The sequence below is a fragment of the Zosterops lateralis genome (assembly GCF_965231275.1).
Source record: "Zosterops lateralis genome assembly, chromosome: 9".
In the NCBI taxonomy this organism is placed as follows: domain Eukaryota; kingdom Metazoa; phylum Chordata; class Aves; order Passeriformes; family Zosteropidae; genus Zosterops; species Zosterops lateralis.
Genome location: NC_139769.1, coordinates 19,948,745 through 19,972,040, shown reverse-complemented (window position 1 = coordinate 19,972,040; position 23,296 = coordinate 19,948,745). Strand labels below are relative to the sequence as shown.

Genomic DNA, 23,296 nt, shown 5'->3' with positions numbered 1-23,296 from the left:
CCCAAAGGGCAAAGGAATACTTACATAGACTAAAATAGACATTTTGTTTCTCAATTTAATGTACATTATTTTACATTCCTATTTATCCTTGAGAGGCATCTTTTTCTTCAAAATGGTGTTGCTACAACTTGAATTTATTTGGACAAGACCTTGCAGGGCAGTATATTTCTTACTGTGATTTGTTATGAAACCCTAGATATTTTGGAGTTGGACAAACATGCAAGTTTGTCATTCATGACATGCATGACATCTCTCATTCAAACAACAGCCTGAAGCCTGGAAGATCTCTCAGATATAGAAATTATTAATTACAGTGACTCAAACCCAGAAATGCTAAATATCTGATCTCTGCACACCTGCTTGTGTGAAGATATTCCCCTTTTAAGAACGTGGGCAATGGCATGAAGATGTGAGAAGTGCTGTGAAGCTCCATAACCAAGAAATCTCCTTCTGAGTGCCCAAGTACACAGTTCTGCAAAAGGAGCTCTCCAGAGGCTTGAAACCAGCTACCTGAAACCAGCTACATTCCTTTCTGATGAGCTAGGTTAGGAACTGCATTTCCCAACTCATATCCTATTTGTATTTACTTAGGGACAAACATAAACAATCCTTATATTAAAATTGCCTCTCCTTTTCTTCACCTAGAAAGATACAACATGTAACAAACCCGAAACTAAACAACTATCAGGGTTTAATGTTACTGTATTGAGAACTTAATTTCCCACTCCACGTTCAGAAGTTGATTTGGAGAGTCTGAGCTACAAAGAAGTCCTACAAGGAGAACTTCTACAAACAAATGGCTGAACTAATACTTCCCTTAAATAAATAAAAAAAAAAAATACAGAATCTTGTTACTTTCCTGTATCTATTGTGATAGAGTTTGTTTGTTCATTTCAAAATCAGGAAGTGGGCTGTTGGATTTGCTTAATGTAGTATGCTTGCATAAGAAACTTGTCGGTTACCGGTTACTACATCGGTGGCAGAACCTCGAGGGGCCCCCGGCAACAAGTAGGAAGACATACGCAGAGTACCCCAAAATTGTCACGTCGACAAGGATTCAGACTGCTTAAAAAGACACAAGAAGACGGAGGAGGCGCGGCAGTTGGCGGGACGGAGATCCCCCTGTCGCCCAGCGCTGATTTGCCTTATTGCTACGCTTGCTGTAATCAAAATAAATTACTTGATTGGAAATAATTGGCGTATTGCTCATGCTATTTATCACAATTTTGGTGCCGTGACTCGGATGGGAATATCGTTGGAAATGTGAAAACCTGGGGAGGCGCCCCACCGATAACCGGTGGCCCCAGTATTCACTTCCGTACTCTACTCCCAGCGACGATCCGAAATTTGTAGCAAAAAGGCAAGGAGAACCGGTTGACCCTTTAAATTTTGTGCACAAAAGTCCGGACGAAGACGCAGGACGCGTAAGTGACTGCCCATTGTGCAGGGGTATCCGTTCGGTCTGGGTCGGGATCCCGGAGTGCGGCGTGTGGTGTGTGTGTGAGAGGGGAACCGGCAGCCGGATTCCCCAAGTGAGTGCGGACCCTCAGTAGTGCGGTTCCCATAAGCCCGCGAGAGCTTGGGCCACGAACCAGGGGAAGCGGTTGAATACCACACGGGTGGAAGAAGGCACTCCGGAAGATGGGACAGGGGAAAAGCAAGCCCCCTCCACCCATGAAACCCCCGTCAGTACCTAAGGACTCCCCATTAGGATTTATGTTACTGGCGTGGAAGTATTATCCCGGGACTGGGGATAAGGACAAAGCTAAAATGATACACTATTGTGTAGAGGTTTGGGGAGGACAACAATTATCTAAAGCAATTTGGTATGGATCCTCTGAGATTTGGGTGCAACAACACTTGAATTTTTGGGTAAATTCCAAAACCCCTTTTAGTTAAGAAGAGAGTGATTATGCAGCTGTGTGGATGACCCGCCCAGGGGATCCAGGGGTCTCACTTTTTAACCTATCAGAGGTAGACCCAGATATAAGACGGATGAAACATAAAAGGGAGGAAGAAATCCCCATGGGGCCTCCACCTTATGTGCCCCAAATATCTGTAAATCTCCTTTTCCCACCACAACTAGAGACGCTTGAGGGTAGGGATGAGGCGCAAGGACCCCTTACTCGCGGTAGGGCTAGGCAGCAACAACATAACCTATTCCCCCTGCGAGAAATGCCCATGGGGGGACCACAGCCACAGATGGGGTTTGCCTCAGTGCCCTTAAGTTCTGGAGATGTAAGGGAATTTAAAAAAGAAATGGGCAATATTTTAAAAGACCCCATAGGCGTGGCTGAAAAAGTAGACCAATTTTTAGGACCCAGTATTTATACCTGGGAAAAACTGCAGTCCATTTTAAATATCTTATTTACTGCAGAGGAAAAGAATATGATTAGGTGCGCAGGAATGTGCATTTGGGATACACAGCATGTACAGGGACCTTTAGCTGACACCAAGTGGCCCCTGCAGAATCCCAATTGGAATCATCAGAACCAAGATCATAGAACACATATGCAAGATTTACGAACCATAATTGTCCAGGGTATTAGAGAAGCTGTCCCCAGAGGCCAGAATATTAATAAAGCCTTTAATGAAAGGCAGAAAAAGGAGGAGACTCCCACAGAATGGCTGGAGAGACTACACAAAAATTTACAGCTATATTCTGGTCTGGACCCGGACACTCAATTGGGGCAGGCATTGTTAAAAACACAATTTGTGGCAAAATCTTGGGATGAAATCAGGAGAAAGTTGGAAAAAATCGAGAACTGGCAGGATAGAGGACTGGATGAATTACTTAGGGAAGCCCAGAAGGTTTATGTAAGAAGAGAAGAAGAAGGACATAAGAGACAGGTTAGAATGATGGTAACAGCAATAAGGGAAAGCAGGAAATTAGACCGAAGGGATGGGGAACCAACACGAGGGATTCCCCAGAATTTGAGGAAAACTGAAATGTCGAGAGAAAGGAAGGAGGAGAGAATCTGTTATTATTGTGGAAAGAGGGGACATTTGAAAAGGGATTGTAGAAATAGAATTCAGGATGAAAAGATGTTTAAAGAAGACTAGGGAGGTCAGGGGCTCTATATATTGGGGACCCGGAAACAACAAGAGCCCTTGATAAAGCTAAAAATTGGGCCCCATTTTGAAGAAATTGAATTCCTGGTGGACTCAGGGGCTGAGAGATCCACTATACAACGGTTACCCTCGGGGTGTAAGATCTCCCGAGAGACAGCCCTAGTTGTGGGAGCAAAAGGCGAACCCTTTAAGGTAGGAATAGTTAAGAATGTACAGATAGAAGCAGAATCTAAGTTAGGGGTAGGGGACTTTCTAGTAGTACCTGAGGCGGAGTTCAACTTGTTAGGAAGAGATTTGATAGTTGAACTTGGAATCAATTTGGAAGTAAAAAAAAACCAAAGAAATCAAAATTAAAATATGTACACTCCAAGTAGAAGATGAACAAAAAAAATCAATCCCGAAGTGTGGTATACCCCTGAGAGTGTAGGACGGTTGGAGATAACCCCTTTTATGGTAACAATTAAAAATCCAGACGTCCCTGTTAGAATAAAACAATACCCCATATCCTTGGAAGGGAGAAGAGGGTTAAAGCCCGAAGTAGAGAGACTAATAGATCAAGGACTGTTGGAGCCTTGTATGTCCCCTTTTAACACTCCTATTTTACCAGTCAAGAAGCCCAACGGGACATACCGATTAGTACATGACCTGAGAGAAATAAACAAACGAACTGTCTCTCAGTTCCCCGTAGTTGCTAACCCATATACTTTACTGAGTAAGCTAGGCCCCCATAATTTGTGGTATAGTGTTATAGATTTGAAAGATGCATTTTGGGCCTGCCCTTTAGATAAATCATGCAGAGATTATTTTGCCTTTGAATGGGAAGACCCTGATACTAATAGAAAACAACAGTTGCGTTGGACAGTTCTGCCCCAAGGGTTTACTGAAAGTCCCAACTTATTTGGACAGGCCTTAGAGCAGATTTTGCAAGACTATCACCCAGATCCAAAGATCACTCTGATACAGTATGTTGATGACTTGTTAGTTGCTGGGGAAAAAGAGGAAGAAGTTAGAAGGGAAAGTATTAAGCTGCTGAACTTTTTGGGACTAAAGGGGCTTAAAGTGTCGAAAGCAAAGCTACAATTTGTGGAGGAAAAAGTAAAATACTTAGGGCATTATATTGCAAACGGGGAAAAGAGAATAGACCCCAGTAGATTAGAAGGAATACTGTCCTTACCACCACCAAGTAACAAAAGGCAAGTGAGACAACTAGGGTTAATGGGGTATTGTAGACAATGGATTGAGAACTACAGCAGTAAGGTTAAATTTTTATACCAAAAACTTAGTAAAGAAGGACTTATGAAGTGGGATCAACAGGATGAAAGTAATTTCAAAAAAATTAAGGGAGGACCTTACTAATGCACCTGTACTGAGTTTGCCCGATTTGCATAGACCCTTTTACTTATTTGTAAATGTGGATAACAGTACCGCCTACGGAGTCCTGACCCAGGACTGGGCAGGAAGGAAGAAGCCCATAGGGTACCTATCAAAATTATTAGATCCTGTTAGCCAAGGCTGGCCCACTTGTCTACAGGCAATAGTTGGATGTGCATTATTGGTAGAGGAAGCCAGAAAAATTACCTTTAATAGTAGCATAAAGGTATTATCCCCGCATAACATCAGAACAGTCCTCCAACAGAAGGCTGAGAAATGAATATCAGATTCCCGCCTTCTGAAATATGAAGGAATTCTACTGGAAGCCCCTGATTTAACCCTTGAGACCACTACTCTCCAAAACCCTGCACAATTTTTGTATGGAGAACCAGGGGAAAATATAGAAATGATACACAATTGCCTTCACACAATAGAAGAACAAACAAAAATCAGGCCAGATTTGGAGGAAATAGAACTAGAACATGGGGAGAGAATCTTTGTAGATGGATCCTCCAGGGTAGTGGAAGGGAAAAGAAAGTCAGGATACGCTTTAATAGATGGAAGAACCTTTAAGGTTATAGAGTCTGGACCATTAAATAGCACTTGGTCAGCCCAAGCTTGTGAATTATATGCTACTCTACGGGCATTAGAAAGATTACAGGGAAAGGAAGGGACAATATATACTGACTCTAAATATAGTTATGGGGTAATACACACTTTCGGAAAAATTTGAGAAGAGAGGGGATTAACGAATTCACAAGGAAAAAAAAAAAAAAAAAAAAAAAAAAAAAACCAAACAAAAAAAACCCCAACAAACTTAATACATCAAGAATTGATAAAGGAGGTCCTATTAGCCCTACGTAAGCCTACGAGGCTAGCGGTGGTTCATCTCCGTAGCCATCAAAGGGGAATTGATTACAGGATCTATATTAGCCAGCTGATGAAATACCGACAAGAGCTATGGAAAAAGGGACAATTAACTCAAAGACCCCCTCTTGATATTGTTTTACACCAGATAAAACCTGGAGATTGGGTCCTGATAAAAACCTGGAAAGAAACTACCCTGCAACCACGTTGGGAAGGCCCATACCTTGTTCTGTTGACCACAAATACCGCTATCCGGACTGCGGAAAAAGGCTGGACCCATGCAAGCCGCATAAAAGGACCAATACCTCATGATAACTGGAAGGTTACTAGTCCAGCAGGAGATCTAAAACTTAAACTCACCCGGAAAAAGGAATAAAAAAGAGGCAAAAACTTTAAAGTTTTAACTTTAGATATAATGAATAACTGATGAATAGTGGAAATATAAATAGAACCTTTAGGGTAGAGAAACTGTTTGGGGCACAGCTAGATTTGAGAGGAAATATATATGCTAATTATATATGCATAAAATGTACTGATCAATATTGTAAAGGCAATTGCTATCCTTTTGTATGCTATCAGTGTTTGATTTGTGGGAAAAAGTGGTGGACTCATTGCAATAGAGGATATCCCCCTCCTGGTGTGTGCCGTCCTTGTTGGTCTATCCAGCGAGAATTAACTAATTGGGTATTGGTCCTGAGAGTGGCCCAGGGAAAATTACAACCACACTCTAAAGAGTGGTGGGATATCTTTGCCAAAGGTATCAGACCTGAACTATACTGTTATCACACAAACGAAGCGATCCCATTTGTGGCCCAAATCATAAAAGGTGTGTGTCGTCAACAAATAAAAGAGGTAAGCTGTAACGCTCCTGAAGTAAAGGATAATAATTGGAATGCATATACTTTGCGAGCATCCAAGAAAGGGCGAAAATCCCCTCCTGAAGAATACTCTTGCTGCCGAGAAGATGGTACACCCCGTGGCTCGAAGCAACCGAGTCGACGGGCGAGGCAGAGGAGAAATAAAATGTGGAGGAAGGCGTCCAGATGTCCTTGGAATCAGGAGGTTATGGTCACTAAATTGCCACGAGAATGGGATTAAAAATTCCCTGCCAAAAGATGAAGCTCAAATTAGAGGGACAACCCAATATTGCAATGGGAACACCACCAAGCAAGGGCTTATTAAACTAATCATGATCTTGGGGTTTATTTTGGAATGTCAGGGACAAAGCCACCAACCCTTCAAGTGGTCTTTAATTAGGTGGGATGATCAACACATCCTGCAAACCGTTATCACTTCAGGTGCACCAAGCTTTACAGCAGGATTATGTAACATGAAAGAGAGAACGAGAATCCCAACAAAGCTGGTATGAAACCTGGTTTAACCACTCCCCCTGGTTTACCACCTTACTATCAACCATTGCTGGACCCTTAATTTTATTGATATTAAGTTTGACCTTTGGACCCTGTATTTTTAATAGATTGATTGCAATTGTAAAAGGCCAGCTAGAGGCGGCCCATTTGATGTTAATAAAAGCAAAATATGAACAAATCAATAATAGACCAAGCGAAGAAGGACTAGAATGGAGTAGGCAAGAACTAAAAAGGTTTGATGAACAAAACAAAGAATGGCCATAGAAGAAAAGGGGGGTCTGTGATAGAGTTTGTTTGTTCATTTCAAAATCAGGAAGTGGGCTGTTGGATTTGCTTAATGTAGTATGCTTGCATAAGAAACTTGTCGGTTACCGGTTACTACATCGGTGGCAGAACCTCGAGGGGCCCCCGGCAACAAGTAGGAAGACATACGCAGAGTACCCCAAAATTGTCACGTCGACAAGGATTCAGACTGCTTAAAAAGACACAAGAAGACGGAGGAGGCGCGGCAGTTGGCGGGACGGAGATCCCCCTGTCGCCCAGCGCTGATTTGCCTTATTGCTACGCTTGCTGTAATCAAAATAAATTACTTGATTGGAAATAATTGGCGTATTGCTCATGCTATTTATCACATCTATTATTATAGATAATATAATTTTCCTATATCTATTTTATAAAAAGTTGTCTTACAGAAACAACATAAAGCAAAGAGAGATTCCTGTCAGGGGAAACCAAACACCTCAGTGAAGGTTTAAACATGAACACAAGGGCCCCAAAGGTTTGCTACATTAAGGAAACCAGTGCTTTTCCTGATTTAATACACACTTGGGAATGCACTGCTGAAAACTCCAACCTGCTGCAATAGTTACCTAGACATGGGTTTATATAAAACTTTATGTGACTTTTACAAAACTGCCCTCATTTCTGTTTCAAGGAAAGGATGACCCATATCTCTCAGATAGTGGAGCACTATTTGGAGCAAATTTAGGCACAAAATATACCAGTTTATAAGTGCAGAACCTGCCTTCCAGAGCCTACTGCTATCAGCTGCCACTGCTCTTCAAAAGCAGACAGTTATTTAGAATTAAGCATTTGATATATCTAGCTTGCTTTTCTGCTTGTGAACAAAATAACTTTAAGACAATTTACTTGTAGATCTTCACTAAAGTATACAGATTAAATTTCAGCCACAAGCAGTTGTTCTGCATGCTTCCATTTTCATGAAGGAATGCTTTTTGGCCCTGATAGGAACATACATTAAGTGAAAATGTGCTAAGAAAATTCGGTCTTCTCCGAGGAGGGAAGACATTTATCAGATTGCCAAGTTTTACACAGTAAATACAGAAAGCAGTAAATTACACAAAGTAGTAAGACTAACTTACCTTAACCCAACCAGCCCCAAAGCCTAGTGCCTAAAGACTCGATGTAGATTTTCATTTCCCTTAAACAGGCTCATGGCTGCTCCACCTTCAACACAAGCAGTAATAAGAGAAGGGGGATGTTGAAATCCTCACCGCACTACCTTCAGAATGTTTTTGAGACTTGGAAAAATGCTAAGAGGCCATGTAAAAGACAGCAACAGTGACTGCAGTGCAGAGAACCTGGGAGCAGTGTCTCTGCAGAGCCCTACAGCTGCCCTGGCCAACAGAGGAGCTGGGGTGCCCTTGTCCTGTGCGGGGTTACAGCCCGAGTCCGGCGCGCAGCCCCATCCCCAACACCCCGTAAGCGTTTGTAGCTCTGCGGGACGCCCGGCGCCGAGCCGCTGAAGCTGCGGCTGCTAAAGACTGTCACGGGGAAGCACGACAGTGGCCCTGTCCCTTACAGCGGCTCCCCAGAGAGCCCCCCTCGGCACCCCGTGTGCGGTGTAAGAGAAGCCCCCGGCGCGGCGCAGGCCCGCGGTACGTACGTGCTGGGGCCGCCCCTTCCGCCGCGCCACCGCCACCGCCCGCGGCACGGCCAGCCCGCCCCGCCACAGGACAGCGCGCACGGGACACAGCTCTCGCAACAGCCACTGCCCGCACTCTTTTAGGAAGTATTTCTGTCCTCGAGCACAGCACCACCTGGCTGTCACCCTACTGCAGCGGTTTGGAAGTTCACTTGTGGGCCTTTGGTCCTGTACGTGTGTAACTCAGCATGGGTGCAGGACATACTACTGTGGAACCACAGAAGCATTTATGTTGAAAAAGCTCTCTAAGATTGAATGAACAACTACACAGTCCCCGTGGGAATGTAGCAAATAAGCTAATAATAATTCCAGTAAATTAGATTTTTAAAGCAATCTGCTAAGCCAGTTCATATTGGAAAAAAATAGTAAAGATAGACTTTGGTCCAACCACCAATACTAGCGATTTAGACTGTTTGCAGCTGGAATAATGACAAAATAAATCTTTTACACCAGCCAGCTCCCACACCATCAACTATCATTTAGTCATTTATGGAATAACCTTTTCTTTAAGTTCATTGGACTAGGATCTCTTGTCTATTAAATGTCACTGCAATGTTTCCCACATGGTTTTAGACAGTTCCACTAACCAACCCAATATGTAGCAAATCCTACTATGCAACCACTGTTACTGCCACCCCAACAGGGCAAGGCCCACATCTATACCAGTTTTAGCTGCTACTCTGGTTTTAATGGCTTCAGTCTCACCAATGACAGTTTTCAAGTTGCAGATGAACAATGCAAGTTAATTACTGAGGAAGAAGAGTGCCCAGTTTCACACTACAAATTCAGACCAATGCACCAATCCTTCTGCTTGGTATCCAAGAGAAGATCTGTCCCACTCAAAATCCCAAGAATAAAAGTGAAAACAAAAAGAAGGCAGCCAAATGAAGAGAAGGGAAATAATTTATTAGCTTTCACAAGCAATCTAACACACATTTATGATGTAAGTCTTGTGATATTTAAAGATATTGTGGAATCTTTAAGACGGTAAAATTTATTCTCTGCCTTAAATACTTTAGAAATTCTATTACGCACAGTTCAAGAGTCCTGATGATTAACAGTGCTTCTTCCCCAGCTTGGAAATACTTGAAAGAGATGGAACACAAAAGGGACCTGGAACATCACAAAGGCATGTTAATAGTAAGAACTACCAAAAAATAGCAGTGTTATACTGGCTTTTGGCAACTAAATTGAAAGATGCTTAGTGTTTTAAAAAGTGCTTACTTGTCTGTGAAAAATACATCTTAACAAATGCAGGCTATATTAATTTTATATTATAGAAAGTTAAACAGTAATGTAGTATGAAACCCACAGGAAACATGTAAGTCACTAGTAACAACACTACCTCAGTGCAGAGAGCAATCTAACAAAACCCAAACAACCAACAAAATGTAGCAGTGATTAATAGTCGATTATTAGTCCAGCTCCAAATACTTAATTGCATGATATTGTTAATTTTCTTCTTTACTCAAAAATGACAAAGTAAGGAATGTATAAACTAAATCAACTCTAGATTGCTTCTCATGTACCAGGACAATAGTAATCATCAAATAATCTAAAATACAGATCAACCCCTTAATATTAAGACTGCTCTGGAATGTATTTTAGCCAACATATTATTATATTAATATGCATTTAAAGAAAAACAAGGTAACTTGGTCAGTGTGAGCTCAGCACAGCTTCACACAGACCAGCTGGTATGAGCTAGAACTGTTCCACTAAGGAATAGGACCACAAATTAGTAGGGTATCTGAGGAAGAAGGAGAAGGCCACCTTTTAAGTCTAAGAACCTTCATTGTGTCTATTCACAGAACACAGACAACTCATTGGTTTCTTTTCTCCCCCCTGAAAAAAAATTGGCTTTTTAAAATTATTAGATTAGCTCAAGCTTAAAACTCCTCCCCACACCTACTCTATATGAAAACTTAAGATGCAGTTGAGTGCTACAGGAAACATTGCACAAAAAAAGGATACAACAAGAAAGGATACACTCTGCATGACAGTATTACTGCAGTATTTACGCAGGAATGTTTCTAAAGAAGAACAGCAGAATGTGGTTTAATTTTACTTGATTCTCAGTATTGCACACATGTAACTTTATGTTACCTAGCAAAAAAGCAAATATGCCTCTTTGATAAAAAACAGTTCTAACTCCTTAAAAGATTTAATGAGAACTAATGAGTCCATCAACACAAAACTTCATATTCAAAAGTAAATACATTTTTTGATAACTTGAACTATTAGGACACCAGCAGATTTTCCCATCTCCTTCAAGTCTTTGCCATTTTACAGACTTGCTTTATTTCCATCAGGTACAAAACCCAATCACGTTTCCCTTTAATGCCAGCTTTCAAACCAATTCTTCCCTATGAAGAAGGTGGAGACCTCTCAAGATCAGTTTCTTCCACATAACTTTTCTCTCAAAAAGTTGTCGTTTAGCTACAGGAAAAAGTCACTTTAGATGAACTTTTTGCCAGTTCATCAATTAAAAAGAAAAATTTCAGCCAGCAAGGAGTTCTGCAGTATTTTTATAAACCATATGTATCGCTTTGTCAAAAAATAAAAGGATAAAGCCTCTGTAGAAAAAAGAATACAAAAAACCCCACAACAGCTCTAGACCCAGTTTTTTATCATGGAATTTTGCATCATAAATCAGCATCCATCAGAAAATTCCAGCAGGAACAGAAAAGCAGTCATGCCGGAATAGGGTTCCGCTTAACCATTACTTGGGAAATGCAACAACATCTTCAAAGTAAGTGAGAAGTTCTGCCCGTGGACTGAACACCAGGGACACTTGTAAGATTGTAACTCATAGAAGACTTTCAGGTGCAAAATTAAATCTTGCCTAAGTATGGCTTGCTCACTCTAGAAAAAGCTTCTGAGTTGACCATCAACATAATAACAAATAAGCATCTTGTTATTTTCTTTATGCAATTCAAGTATTTAGCATGTTTAATGAATTCAGGATTAATGTACAAAGTTAGTTGAAAAGACATGGAATTCCTGAAAGAATGAAAGTGCTCAGACTTCATCCATCAGGCTCTTCAATAGCTAAAGTGCTTAAATTTTTTTATATATAAGAAACCTTAGTAATCTTATTACACACTAGATAATACAAATAGAAGTTTTTTTTCTAACAAGAAAGGAGAAACAAGACTGAAATATTCCCATAAATACTTGATCCTAACAGAACACTTTATCCAAGGCTCTTTTCTCTCTTTTCAATGACCACTATAGAAGAAGGCCTATAAAAAAGTGATCTTTGTCAAAACATAGATTTTGCAAACCACAAACAATAACACAAAATAGGAAGTAAGACCAAATAGCATCTCAGCTACAAGGGAAAAAAGGTTAAATCTGATTTTAAAAATCCTTAGACAATGGACAAATGAAGAACCTAAAATTAGAGTAGCTGTTAAAAATAGAAATACTACCATCACAAAAACCACACCGTGGGCTTTACAGCCAGTTTGTAAAAATCAACAACTGTTCACATCCTTTATTTCAAATAGAGGTTTTCTTCAGAGTAACAAGGATCAAGCTCCAAAACACATCATGGGTTAAGTAATGTTTCATAAGCACTCAGGCTAAGATTTCAGTTAATTTTAAGTAGAGGCATAACCAGAGTGATCTCTACTGTAACCAGAAATTAAGGTCAATGCCCTATAAATTTGAGCTAGCTCATGTATCAGAGGGTGCAGATTGAGAAATAAAGCCTTTTATTCTTGCACCAATTACTTCACATGGTCATTTGAGACCTCACTCTGCAAAGGTTTGCTGGCCACGAAACCATTCAGGTAAATTAGAGCTGATTTTGCTTGACTTACTCTTGCATAAATTAAACACTCAGAGCAGGCAGCAGTGAAGTAAAGCTATACGATAAGAAATAACGTTAAATAACAACTTCCTGCTAGAAGTTACTTTCTCATCATGTTTAAATAATGCCAAAAATCAAGACGTACACATTTCACAACAAAGGAAGTCTTGATCAATGTAACATTAAGCCGCACTTTCCGACAGAATATCCTTCACTAATTCAGACAACTTTAAAGGATGCTGCAGCAGCATTAGGAACTCATTTCCTAAAGATAGCAAAGATCCTTTACAGTTAGCAGTTTATTGCTGGAACCAGTTCTTCAGGATCACTTTACAATGGCAGGCATGGAAAGGAAGCAGTTAAGAGGCAACACTTTTCAATAGCAAAATCCTGGAAGATTACTAAAAAGTAAGTGGTCTGATTCCACAAAATTATTCTCCTTATCTTAGCAGATTAAAAATTAGAGGAAGTGACAAGTGCGCTACAATATTAGGATTAGGAAAATATTGGTCTGTGAGGTTTTTAACAAAGAAAAAAGCAAAGTTTTAAACTCACACCAACTATATACCTGGCACTCTATTTTTCTGATATAAGCACACGTTTAAGAAAAGAAATTTGTATGGCACATTTCTTCTCCATCATCAGTATTCCTAAAGAAGCTGTTAAAGGGAGAGTAAATAAAACCAACCAAACACTAACAAACCCCCCCAGCCCAATACTTTATTTTTACTTTCAGGCAGAGTCCATACCTTGTGCAGTGTTTTACTTTTTTCTTTTCCCTTCATTGGCATCCTGTTTTGGTCTAGCTGAACGAGCAAATTGCTGAGATTCTGTTAAGGACTACAAGTGTCTGACAAGTAGAAGTCTATTAAGAAAAAGATTACTTCTGCAAGTTAGTCTAGAAGGTTACCTTTATCTGTGAATCAATTCCACTACAGTATGAAGTATCATAACAAGTGTCTATTAGTCAAAGATTGGGACCTCACTGATACACAGTACAGAAGTTATTAGACACTGGGAATGGGTTAGATGCAAACAGGATAACTAGAGTAGGATAAATGCTTGATATTTACAAATATATTTACCCAGCATGTTAATTCCAAACTTTGATGTCTCAGTACTTGGGAGGAAAAAACAGTAAAAGCAGCAAGTTCTGAGGTTAATGTGAGTATAAAGAAACTGAAATATTTAAGTAAGAAATAAGAAGGGACTTGCACAAAAAAAACCAGTTATGCAATCAAAAAGTGCCAGCTGAAAAACCAGTCTAAGAGACCACCTACTTTACCAGAAACTTTTCTTAAGTTCTTGATTCTGTAAACACAGACCTAACCAAGTCAAAACCCTTGTATTTAATTTAAATACAGTGGTAATACAAGCTAAATTATCTTTTGTACTGTTTTTGCAGGGTCAAAGATGTAAGACCAGTGAATTTTGTTGTTAAATAAAGCACTTTTACTTTCCTATTTCAGAAGAGTTGCCTCTGTTTTTTTCAGCTACCATAAACAGTGCAATATGTTATGCTAACTGGTTTTCTTTTGGCATTTTCTATTTCACAGAACACTATGACAAGAAAACTAGAGATTGACAGAGATTACAAAGAATATAATGTAGATGCTGGAAGAAAAGGATACAACCACCATGGGTTTTTCAAATAAGACATAGCCATTTGCTTCTTTTAGTGCTTTAGCAGCTGCTTTCTCATTGGGAAGTCCAATGAAGGCCTGGCCCTTCATACGGCCTTCTTTCATCAAACGGATATCAAACCTGGGGGCGCAATGGAGAGATGGGAATTACTCGCGTTTAACAAACCTTGCAGATTTCACAGTAAAAATGCATCCTCATCCTTCAGCTGGGAGAAAGAGCAGAAAGAGAAGCAAACCCTACAAGGAGGCATGATGTCCTTGGAGACCATGTTGGTAGGGGAAACCATTTACTAAAATGTAATATTAAACTGCAGGAAGGCAAATTGATGTGCAGTACTACTAAATAGGACATATGCAAAATTATCAGATACACACAAACACCTGCACAGTTCATTCTGCGTTACACAGCTGAGAAAAGCAAATCTGGGAATTAAAATGTGGAGGCAAAATTATAGGATCTTCAGTCACTGTCCATAAAATAATTCTATTTCTTAATTTTCATAAATGAAAGCTTTTTAGGTGTAACACATTTTTTGTTTATGCAGAAACACAGAAAATGTAAATACTGCTATTTTTAAAATCTCAGTTTTCAGCAGTGTCATAGAAGTTAATATAAAAGGTTTAATTTTAACCAAGTATGAAATGAACTCACATATTGCGTTCCACCTCTGACTGGAAGTCAACGTATCTTCCAAAAATGAACTTAAGATCCTGAAATTAAAGAGTAGGTGTAAGAAAAATGCTAAGAAAAAGCCTTTTGATAGGTATTTAATTTGCATGTTTACCTACCTTTTCTTGAACTTGTTTAGCTAAATTCTTCACATATATCCTGCAATTTGGATCACCTGGCTCATAGTTTTTGAAAACAGAATATTTTTCCATTTCTTGAAGACAAAAAAAAAAACCAAACCATGCTTTAGCACATTTGCTTAGTATAAAATAATTTATTATATGCTCAATTAAGAAAAGAAACACTTATTTAAGCTATTTGTTGCAACAAATCAAAAAGCTATTACTAGATAATCTATTCTCACAGTTATACCTTCTCTAGAAAGTCTGTTTTTTTCTAGATCCTTTCTAGAAATAAATTCTGATGGTATTTCATCATCTTCCTCTTCAGTTTCCATTTTATCATTTGAGCTAGGAGCTGGGAAAATCCTTCCAAAGCCTGTATTATTGATTTCTTCTGTGGTTGCATAAAGGTCTGAAATTTCAACAAATTATGTAAGTGGTTAGTACGTTTATTCACACCAAGATCAAGAGCCAGCAAGAACACCATATTTTTTCCAGCAACATTATAATAGAGAAGACTTTGTAAGGCAGTTTGAATATATCCTTAAAAAATGAGTCTTAATCCCTGGTTTGACAAAAGCACCTGCTATGTACAGTCCTATAAAACCCCATGTAGTACAAATAAAGGCCACAGCACACATTAGTTAGAATAAAACTTGCCTTGCTGTTCAATCCTGTATCCATTTCATTATTTTCCCTTAAAGAAACTGAATATTTTTGTAAAGTACCAAGAACCACAGACTGCCCATAACCCTCTAAAAAGCCATCACACCTCATTGCCACCATTGCTCAGCATTTTTATGGCAGATAATCAGTGCACCAGAGAAAAGGCACTGGCAATCACTCAGATGCTGCTCTCTAAGAGCTGGAAAAGGAAAATCTGAAACTAGCCTGATATCTTCATTTACACCATAAAATACTGAAAATTTGTAACATTTGCATCCTAACATTTAAAAGACAGTGCAATTTACCATAAACCTATAGAGCACATAGGAAAGAAATCTTGAAAATCCTCTGGATCCTTTCCAAAGCTTGTGACATGGGAAAAACAGCAAATACAAATATGATGCAACTTGGTGTTGAAAGTTCTGATACATTAAGGGAAAAGAAAAGAATTTCCTGGTGTAAATTTCAGCACCTTTTTACAAACTGAAGCCACGTGTCTTTAACATTAAATACATCTGAAGTACAAACTCTCTTACCATTTTTTTCTTCTTTTTCTGAGTTTATCTGAAGCACAGCTGGGATCTCGGTGCTAATATGAAACTCTATTTTTTTATGACCTACGTGCTGCGGCTGCTCAAAGACATCTGAAGGTGACAGTGTAGGGTGCGAGTTACTGTTCAAAACAACAACATGCTCATTAAAGATTCAGACACTGATGAATGCATGGTCAAATGCAAGATGTCTTCCAGTTAGATTTTATGCTGTTGTTTAACACAAATACACATTCTCAATTTCATACACTTCACCCAACAGAATTTCAGGTGACTACAACACTGCAGATACAGTAGGTATGTCTGGCAGTGGGAGCAAAACCAACAATCATGTACCACAGTACCATATACACAGGCATCTATTAAAACCTTCATCAGTAACTTAAGCATGAAAAATAACCAGCCTTGCTGCTGCTCCCACCTAGTGTATAAAATATACTACATTTTTAAAAAATGTACCAAATCACTTGGAGGAAGCAGGCAGCATTAGTAAAAATGCATTCACAATCATTCATCACAACATAGAAATAGGGCACTGCTGTCTACTGTGGCATAGAACTGCAGTTCCAAGACCCAAGCTTATTTTAAAAGCCAGCCAGTTTCTATTCTTCCAGTGTCATACTTTTAATTTTTTGTTTTAAGCAGCAGAACAAACAATAAGTCCAAATGGCTTCCGTCACAGATGTGATGGGAAACTAGTTATTGTTTTATGAAAAGGAATTTCTATTAGTTTGATAGGAAGAGAAACAGAGCTTGAATCAGGCACACTTTAAGGTTGTTGAGCAGACTTTAGTTCACACTAGAGGAAAATCTGGATTTTTATAGCAATAAAATCAAAAGGATAAGTGCAAAAACCACAAACCTGTGGGAAGTACACACAGGAACATTCAACATGTCTTTAATTCTTTGCTTTTTTCTAACACCACGTTTCTTTGTATTTATTGGTCTTTTAGGCTGAAGAGTTGCTAATTCCATCAACTTGGTCATTCTATTTTAAACAGAAATAAAAACAAACAAAAACAAAACAAAGATGTTTACAGTTTATTTGAAAATACCCATTTTAAAACCCCTCTCCCTTTCCTTAAAGCCCTTGACACAGAACTTTTCAGAATATGATTGTAAAACTAGCTACCTTAAAGCCAAAACTGTAACAACACAGAGCAAATCAATATACACAGAGCACCTAAGGGCTGACCAAAATCCAAACATGTCAGTGATGCCTTTCCTTCCTCAGGCATGCTCCTTCCAGGGACACTGAAGCTGTGAGAGAAGCTGTGATGCCCCAAGCTGAGCCTGATTTTGTAACATTCAACAGGGGTACCTTTTTCCAAATGATGCGTTTTTCCAAATACAGCATAGGGATTTTCTGATTTACTTTTGAGTTTAGATAGCAAAGAAAAAAAGCTGCTCTTTAATTTAGTGTTAGTTTAAAGGCTAAAAAAATACAGCTATGATGTAATTCAGTCCCAAAACTGCAAGAGAAACCTCAGCATAAATATCATCCCTAGCAATACTCACTGATGTGCAAAGAATGTTCTGGAAGTTGGTGTGCACGTATGATTCAGGCTGAGGAGTCAATTTAGGAAGATGTGGAACAATGAAGACTTGAGAAAATAATCTGTTTTCCGTTTCCTTACATCTGCACTCTTCAATATGAGTTTTTGTTTAGTTGGGCTTTTTTTGGACACAGGAACGTATCTGCACACCAATAGGCCACTTTCCTTTTCCTACTGCATGTAAACCTCCACTGGCCTTCTGCACTCTGGAGTTTCTCTAAGCATCTGGAAAGATTTCTACATACTCTCTTCTAGATGCTACATCTATACACTGCAAAGATTACCATCTGCTGAACTAGGAGCTAGAACAGTAAAACTATCACTTTAAGGGAGCCCAACACCTTGCAAATGGCTGTAAAATGCATACCTCTCCTTTTCCTCATCGTTATCACTTTCATATTCTGATTCATCCCCACTAGACAGTCGTTCTTCTTCCTCTTCAGGCAAAGGAGGCTCTTCAGGAGGCAGAGGTGGGATTGGGGGAGGTGGTACAGGCACTGGTAAATACTCTTCATACTAATTATGGGGGAAAAGTTTATAAAATTAAACTTTTTAAAGGAAAACACCTAAATGTATCTTGTTTTCTTAGTAAAAACTGTCAAAGCAATCAATGATAATTTAAAAATATTTTCTCAAAGCATACTTATAGGGATCTAGATACCATTTTAGTAAACTATATTACTGATAAAAAGCTTTCCACAAGCAAAAAAAAAAAAAATCTGCTTTCTGAAGCATAACAGTGAATGCTTTAATTTTTTTAAGTTGAGGTGATAAAAAAATACAGCAACCATGGGCTTTGACTTTCACTTTGCACTCAGCTTCAGTGAGAGGAATATAGAGAAGAATATAGCCAAAGTATATGGGGAGAAGCTTAGGTCTCAAAGCCATTTCAGTTTCAACAGTGAACCAACAGTTTGAAACATTCCAGTGCTGCTGCCATAGATGGGTATTTCTTTAAGTACAGTCAAAAGAATTGTTTTAGAAAACCAACATGGACCCAGTGAAATGCAGCAGGATTTGCAATCCTTTTAAAATTTAGATCTCCTACCATGCTGCTAACATTTTAAATTGTGAATCAATTCTACAGTACTGAAAACATATATTTAAAATGCTACCATGGGAGGGCGAGCAGTAATTGGTCCAAAAGGTGGAGGAAGATTCATTTTATTCATCAGATGAAGGACCTGAAATGAGTCAAAATAATAAGGTTTCCTTTGGATAAGTAAGTGATAACAGTTCCTTGCTAGGTCAAACAGCTAATCACTCCTGGCAGGTGTGAATCAGCAGTTTAAATGTTCATGAGCAATGGGAAAACTGCACTTGAATCCAGTATTAATAGTCAATATAAGCAATACTCTAACAAGGCTAATGAAAAAAAAAAGCACAGCATCTTCTCAGAATGAAATTCCAGGTACTCAAGTCACATCTAATTAGGAAGAGCATATCCAGTTAAGTCTTCAGTGTCAATTAAGTAATCTACCTCAAGTTAATAAAATCTCATTTCCTCAGCATAGTAAACAACTAAGATTGGTTAACACTATCACAGAAAAAACAAGTCAGTATTTACTATGACAAAAATAATTACTTCTGTGGATAACCAAAAGAGGAAAAGCTAAGTGGTTTTAATTTTATACTCTTTTTTTTAACTTACCTGGACATAAAATTTGGGCACGCTTGCCAAGGCATTTGCTATATTTGCTAGAATTGCACTTGAAGGTGGTGGATACAAATATTTGAGGCAAGAATTGATGGGAAAGGTGAGGCTGAGGAAAAAAAGATTGAAAACAAGACACCTTAACAACGCAGCCACTTAATCATGGTAAAAATTAACGATTACTAGAAGGTTAACTATTGATTACATCTGAAGTAACACTGAAATATTATTATTCTCCCTAGGACAGTTTTGGTCCACTTACAATGCCTTTAACATCAAGAAGGAGTCCCCAATGCATGACAGATTTACTGCGCTTGGCCATAATGAAAGAATCAAGCCATACAGAAGCCTAAAGCAAATAGAAACAATTAACATGTCCAAAACCAAAAGCACAGCAGAGCAGGCTGCAAAACTATCATAAACTCAATGCTCAAAGGGCTGCAGTAGCTTCAAAAAATTTACTACTTCCTGTATGCTAAAATGAAAATGGGGAGAAAAAAAAGGAAGAAACATGAGGAAAAGCAAGTCAGTGGTATTCTGCTGTTAACACTGGGAGAACCCCAGCCCTGAAACTCCCCAGGAAAGCAATGCATAGTGCTAGAAGGCTGTTCTGCAATCCACAGCTTCATAGCTCAAAGCACCAGTCCCTACCCAGCTGAGAGGATTCTAAACTTGAGGAACTGAAACTTCATCTTTATGGCAACTCCTACAGCTATGCATGAGGAACAGCAGCACAGGAGGAAATACTCTCGTTCAACAGTACATAACACATTTCAAAATAATCTTCATAACAATAAAATAATTAAGATAAATAAAAACTTAATACCAACCCATGGTTGGGTGCAATTCCAGTCTCTATTTTAACACAGTTTGGTTCTGTCTTCTCTTCTTCTTTCACTGGTTCTTCTAAACTGAAAATAGATTTAGTCTTAATTAAAACAGGGCAAAATTTAAGTATGCCTTATGTAATATATAAAGATGCATCATGTATTAATAAATATAAAAAATAATCTACCAGAAGTATTCTAACATCATTTACCAATTGCATTACTACAGCTGTTATCAATTCTTCATAATAAATACATGTGGATAATTACAGTAGTGACAGTCTTTTAAAATAAATACTTAGGTAGATTTAAGTAAGTCTCCCTATATTCAAACACTTCTGACTTAAATCCACTCACAGGAAAAGAACTGACACTATTTATCATGCGCTCTGTTCAAAGACCATAAATTCAAAGGCATTAAATGATCAATTTGTTCATATTCAGAAAGTGGAATAAATAACTTGAAGACTCTACTACAGTATTTTTAATTAAGTACTATCACATAGCTTTTATCACTTATTTGCACATTCCACAGGTAATGACACAGTTCTGCTGGGAGGAATGTAGTCACTCTCCTATAGATCTAAACCTGTTTGTTAAGGCTTTCAAGTGGCTACAATTTATCCTTTGAGCTAAAAGTACAACCAAAGTATCATGAATTCGGAATCCCCTTTCCTCGGCCATAAACACAACAAGGAAATTACCCTGCACGTACCTTTTGTGCTTGTCTGAGATAGAAGACTGACTAAGTACCTGGGCACTCTCTTGCTCCTTTGCAAATTCAACAACCAACGTGTGACCTAAAAGTTTCAGCTGATGCAGTCTCGATAAAGCCTTCAAGTCATTACAGAGGAGAAAAGAAAGGGAAGAGGAAAAACATGAGAATTATTTTAAAGCATAAGTGTTTTTCCTTTGGGTGGTACACTGGCCATAGGATGCAGTCCCAGCTGCCTTAAGCTCAGTCTGTGCTACTGTGGACATGAGAGTTCTGCATTGTTTGTGTCTTCCCAGCCCTGCTTTTAGCAGCATTTGCTGGCAGGAAGGAAAGGGACCAGAGCCATTGCAGAGGCTGCTCACCTGGGCACAGCAGCAGCCTTAACAAACAGACTTTCCACACAGCCTACTAAATTGCTGGAATTTCAAGTAACCAACCTTTTGCTCATGAAGTACAAACATGCTAACTGTCAGTAACAGCTAGGAATTTTAAAATCAAGATTCTAAAAGTGGCACTAGGAAGAACCAGCATTCTTCAGGTTCAGAACCCAACAGGCTGCTAATAAATGGGACAAGCCTCTAATTCACCCTGTTCATCTCACACAGTCTTTAACTTTTTTAGTCCTTTAAAGCCTGACCTAAGCAATGCAAAATGCAAAAACAAAGCAATGCAAACCCCGCCTCCTCCAAGGTATAAGGGGGAAGTTCTGACACAGGCTTTTTAACCAGACTACTATTTAAAAAGCATTATTAGTATTACCCTTTTGGCATCCATACCCCCTATTAATACAGTAGTTTTCTTATCAAAGTTGGGCATTCAAGGCAGACTTGGATTGTGAGTTTCACTAGGGCTGACTTTTATGGCAAATACACAATTACACAGCAGACAAGGGAACTCTGTTTGGTTTATAGTTTGTATATAAATGCTCACACATCCTAAACAGGACTGATCAGTCTCAGCTTCTGTAAGTTATCCAGGCTCTGTGTGACAGGCTGGATCAGATGATGTCCACAAACCCCTTTCAATCCACCTTTCCTAGGACTCTACAGAAGTGTCCAAGAATTTCATCAAGTCCTGCAAGCAAATCCTGAAACAGAACTCTAACACTACGTTGTGCTGCTTTGTTTTTTCCTAGCACTAAGTACCAGATGACATGTAAACCATATTAGAGCACTGGCAATTCAGTGCTTTGCTAAAACGTTCAATAACAAACTCAATACAAACCTTTGCAGCTGCATTTTCACTGGGAAAGGTGGCAAAAGCAGTATGTTTCTAGAAAACAAAAAAAGGTTATAACGTATTTGAATGAAAAAAGTAAGAGACTGCACATAAATCACTGAGCCACAAGTATCTTGTAAGTTCAAGTTTACATCTTTGAAAGCTTTCAGATGGTAGTCATCTAATTCCCATTCGAGGCAAACATGAAGGACTAGAAAACATTTTTCTTACGAATTTAGGAAAAATATCTCCTGCAGTCAAAATTAAGACATGAACTCAGCAGTTTGAGGAACACAGGACAGGTGTTTTTTTTCTAGTGAGCAAAAACCACTCTAAACTGCACGAAAGTACATATGGATAAAGAGGTCTAATCATCTTCCAAACCCAAAAATTTCATTTGAGCACCTCACAAAACGTTTTCATCAAAGTAACTCCTAAAAATAATGCTCCTCCTGCTGCAAAAGTTGCAACTATTGTGCTCTGAACGTTTGAATGGTTTCTAACTTCCCCCCTAATTTTCCAAATTAAATCATATCCTCATAGAATACATGTTTCAAAGTTAAATTTGTTTTAACAAACTTTATTACCCCAACTTGCCACTACATGATTCCATACCCAAAATCATTGTAGCAAAGTTAGTGTATCTGATGTTCTATAAGGCATGACCCTGATAAAATATGCAGACATCATCTATCTGCAGCTCTGCAAAATACATGGCTCTTTACGAAGAGCATTTATCACAAAACAAATACATCCATATTTTTGTGATCTGGAGGAAGAAGAAAGCAAAACAGAGATTTCAAGAAACCTATGAACCCGCATCCCTACACCGAGGCCCTTCTGCACCGCTTAACCCCAGCCCCAGCGGTAGCACAGGAACCCGGAGCCGGCCGCTGTCCCGCCCACCCCGCGGGGCTCCCCAGGAGCGGGATTCCCGCGCCCCGCCTGGCCCCGGGCTCTGCTCTGCCTCCGGCCCCGGCCCCGGGCCTCACCAGCCGCCCGTGGTCCGACAGGACGCGCACAGACACGGCCCCGAAGTGCTGCAGCAGATCCTCCTTCTCCGCCGCCGTCAGCTCGGCGGGCAGGTGCCGTACCAGCAGCGTGCGCCCGCGTCGCCGGGAGACGCCGGGGTGCGGCGGGACGCCGGGGTGCGGCGGGACGGGACCCGGGACGGGAGCCAGCCCCAGCCCCGGGCCGCCCGCCCGCAGCTCCTCAGCGCCCGGCGCCGCCAT

General features: G+C 39.5%; 2 protein-coding genes across 7 annotated transcripts in view; both read right to left on the bottom strand.

Annotated features, from left to right (window-relative positions):
- The window catches only part of LOC310912940 (pancreatic alpha-amylase-like), a 16,161-nt gene extending 6,416 nt beyond the window's left edge, over positions 1–9,745 (bottom strand). The window contains exon 1 of one of the 4 annotated variants that reach the window (XM_083867946.1): positions 9,661–9,745. The gene's annotated coding sequence lies outside the window, so the exon portion shown is untranslated. The other 3 variants (XM_083867947.1, XM_083867948.1, XM_083867949.1) reach the window with 3 other exon arrangements.
- RNPC3 (RNA binding region (RNP1, RRM) containing 3) lies at positions 9,527–23,296 on the bottom strand (the record flags this gene model as incomplete). 3 transcript variants are annotated; one of them, XM_083867945.1, is made up of 15 exons in its annotated part: positions 9,527–9,738; positions 13,192–13,264; positions 14,074–14,206; positions 14,738–14,796; positions 14,875–14,969; positions 15,128–15,289; positions 16,080–16,216; positions 16,957–17,082; positions 18,018–18,166; positions 18,766–18,834; positions 19,302–19,413; positions 20,135–20,215; positions 20,847–20,965; positions 22,071–22,118; positions 23,057–23,296. In XM_083867945.1, the coding sequence occupies 14 exons, from the start codon at positions 23,294–23,296 to the stop codon at positions 13,205–13,207; spliced, it is 1,590 nt and encodes a 529-aa protein (XP_083724071.1). In that variant the 3' UTR covers positions 9,527–9,738; positions 13,192–13,204. The 3 variants fall into 3 exon arrangements, with proteins under 3 accessions (XP_083724071.1, XP_083724069.1, XP_083724070.1); XM_083867943.1 differs by lacking the exon at positions 9,527–9,738 and adding an exon at positions 10,532–10,658; XM_083867944.1 differs by lacking the exon at positions 9,527–9,738 and adding an exon at positions 12,993–13,092.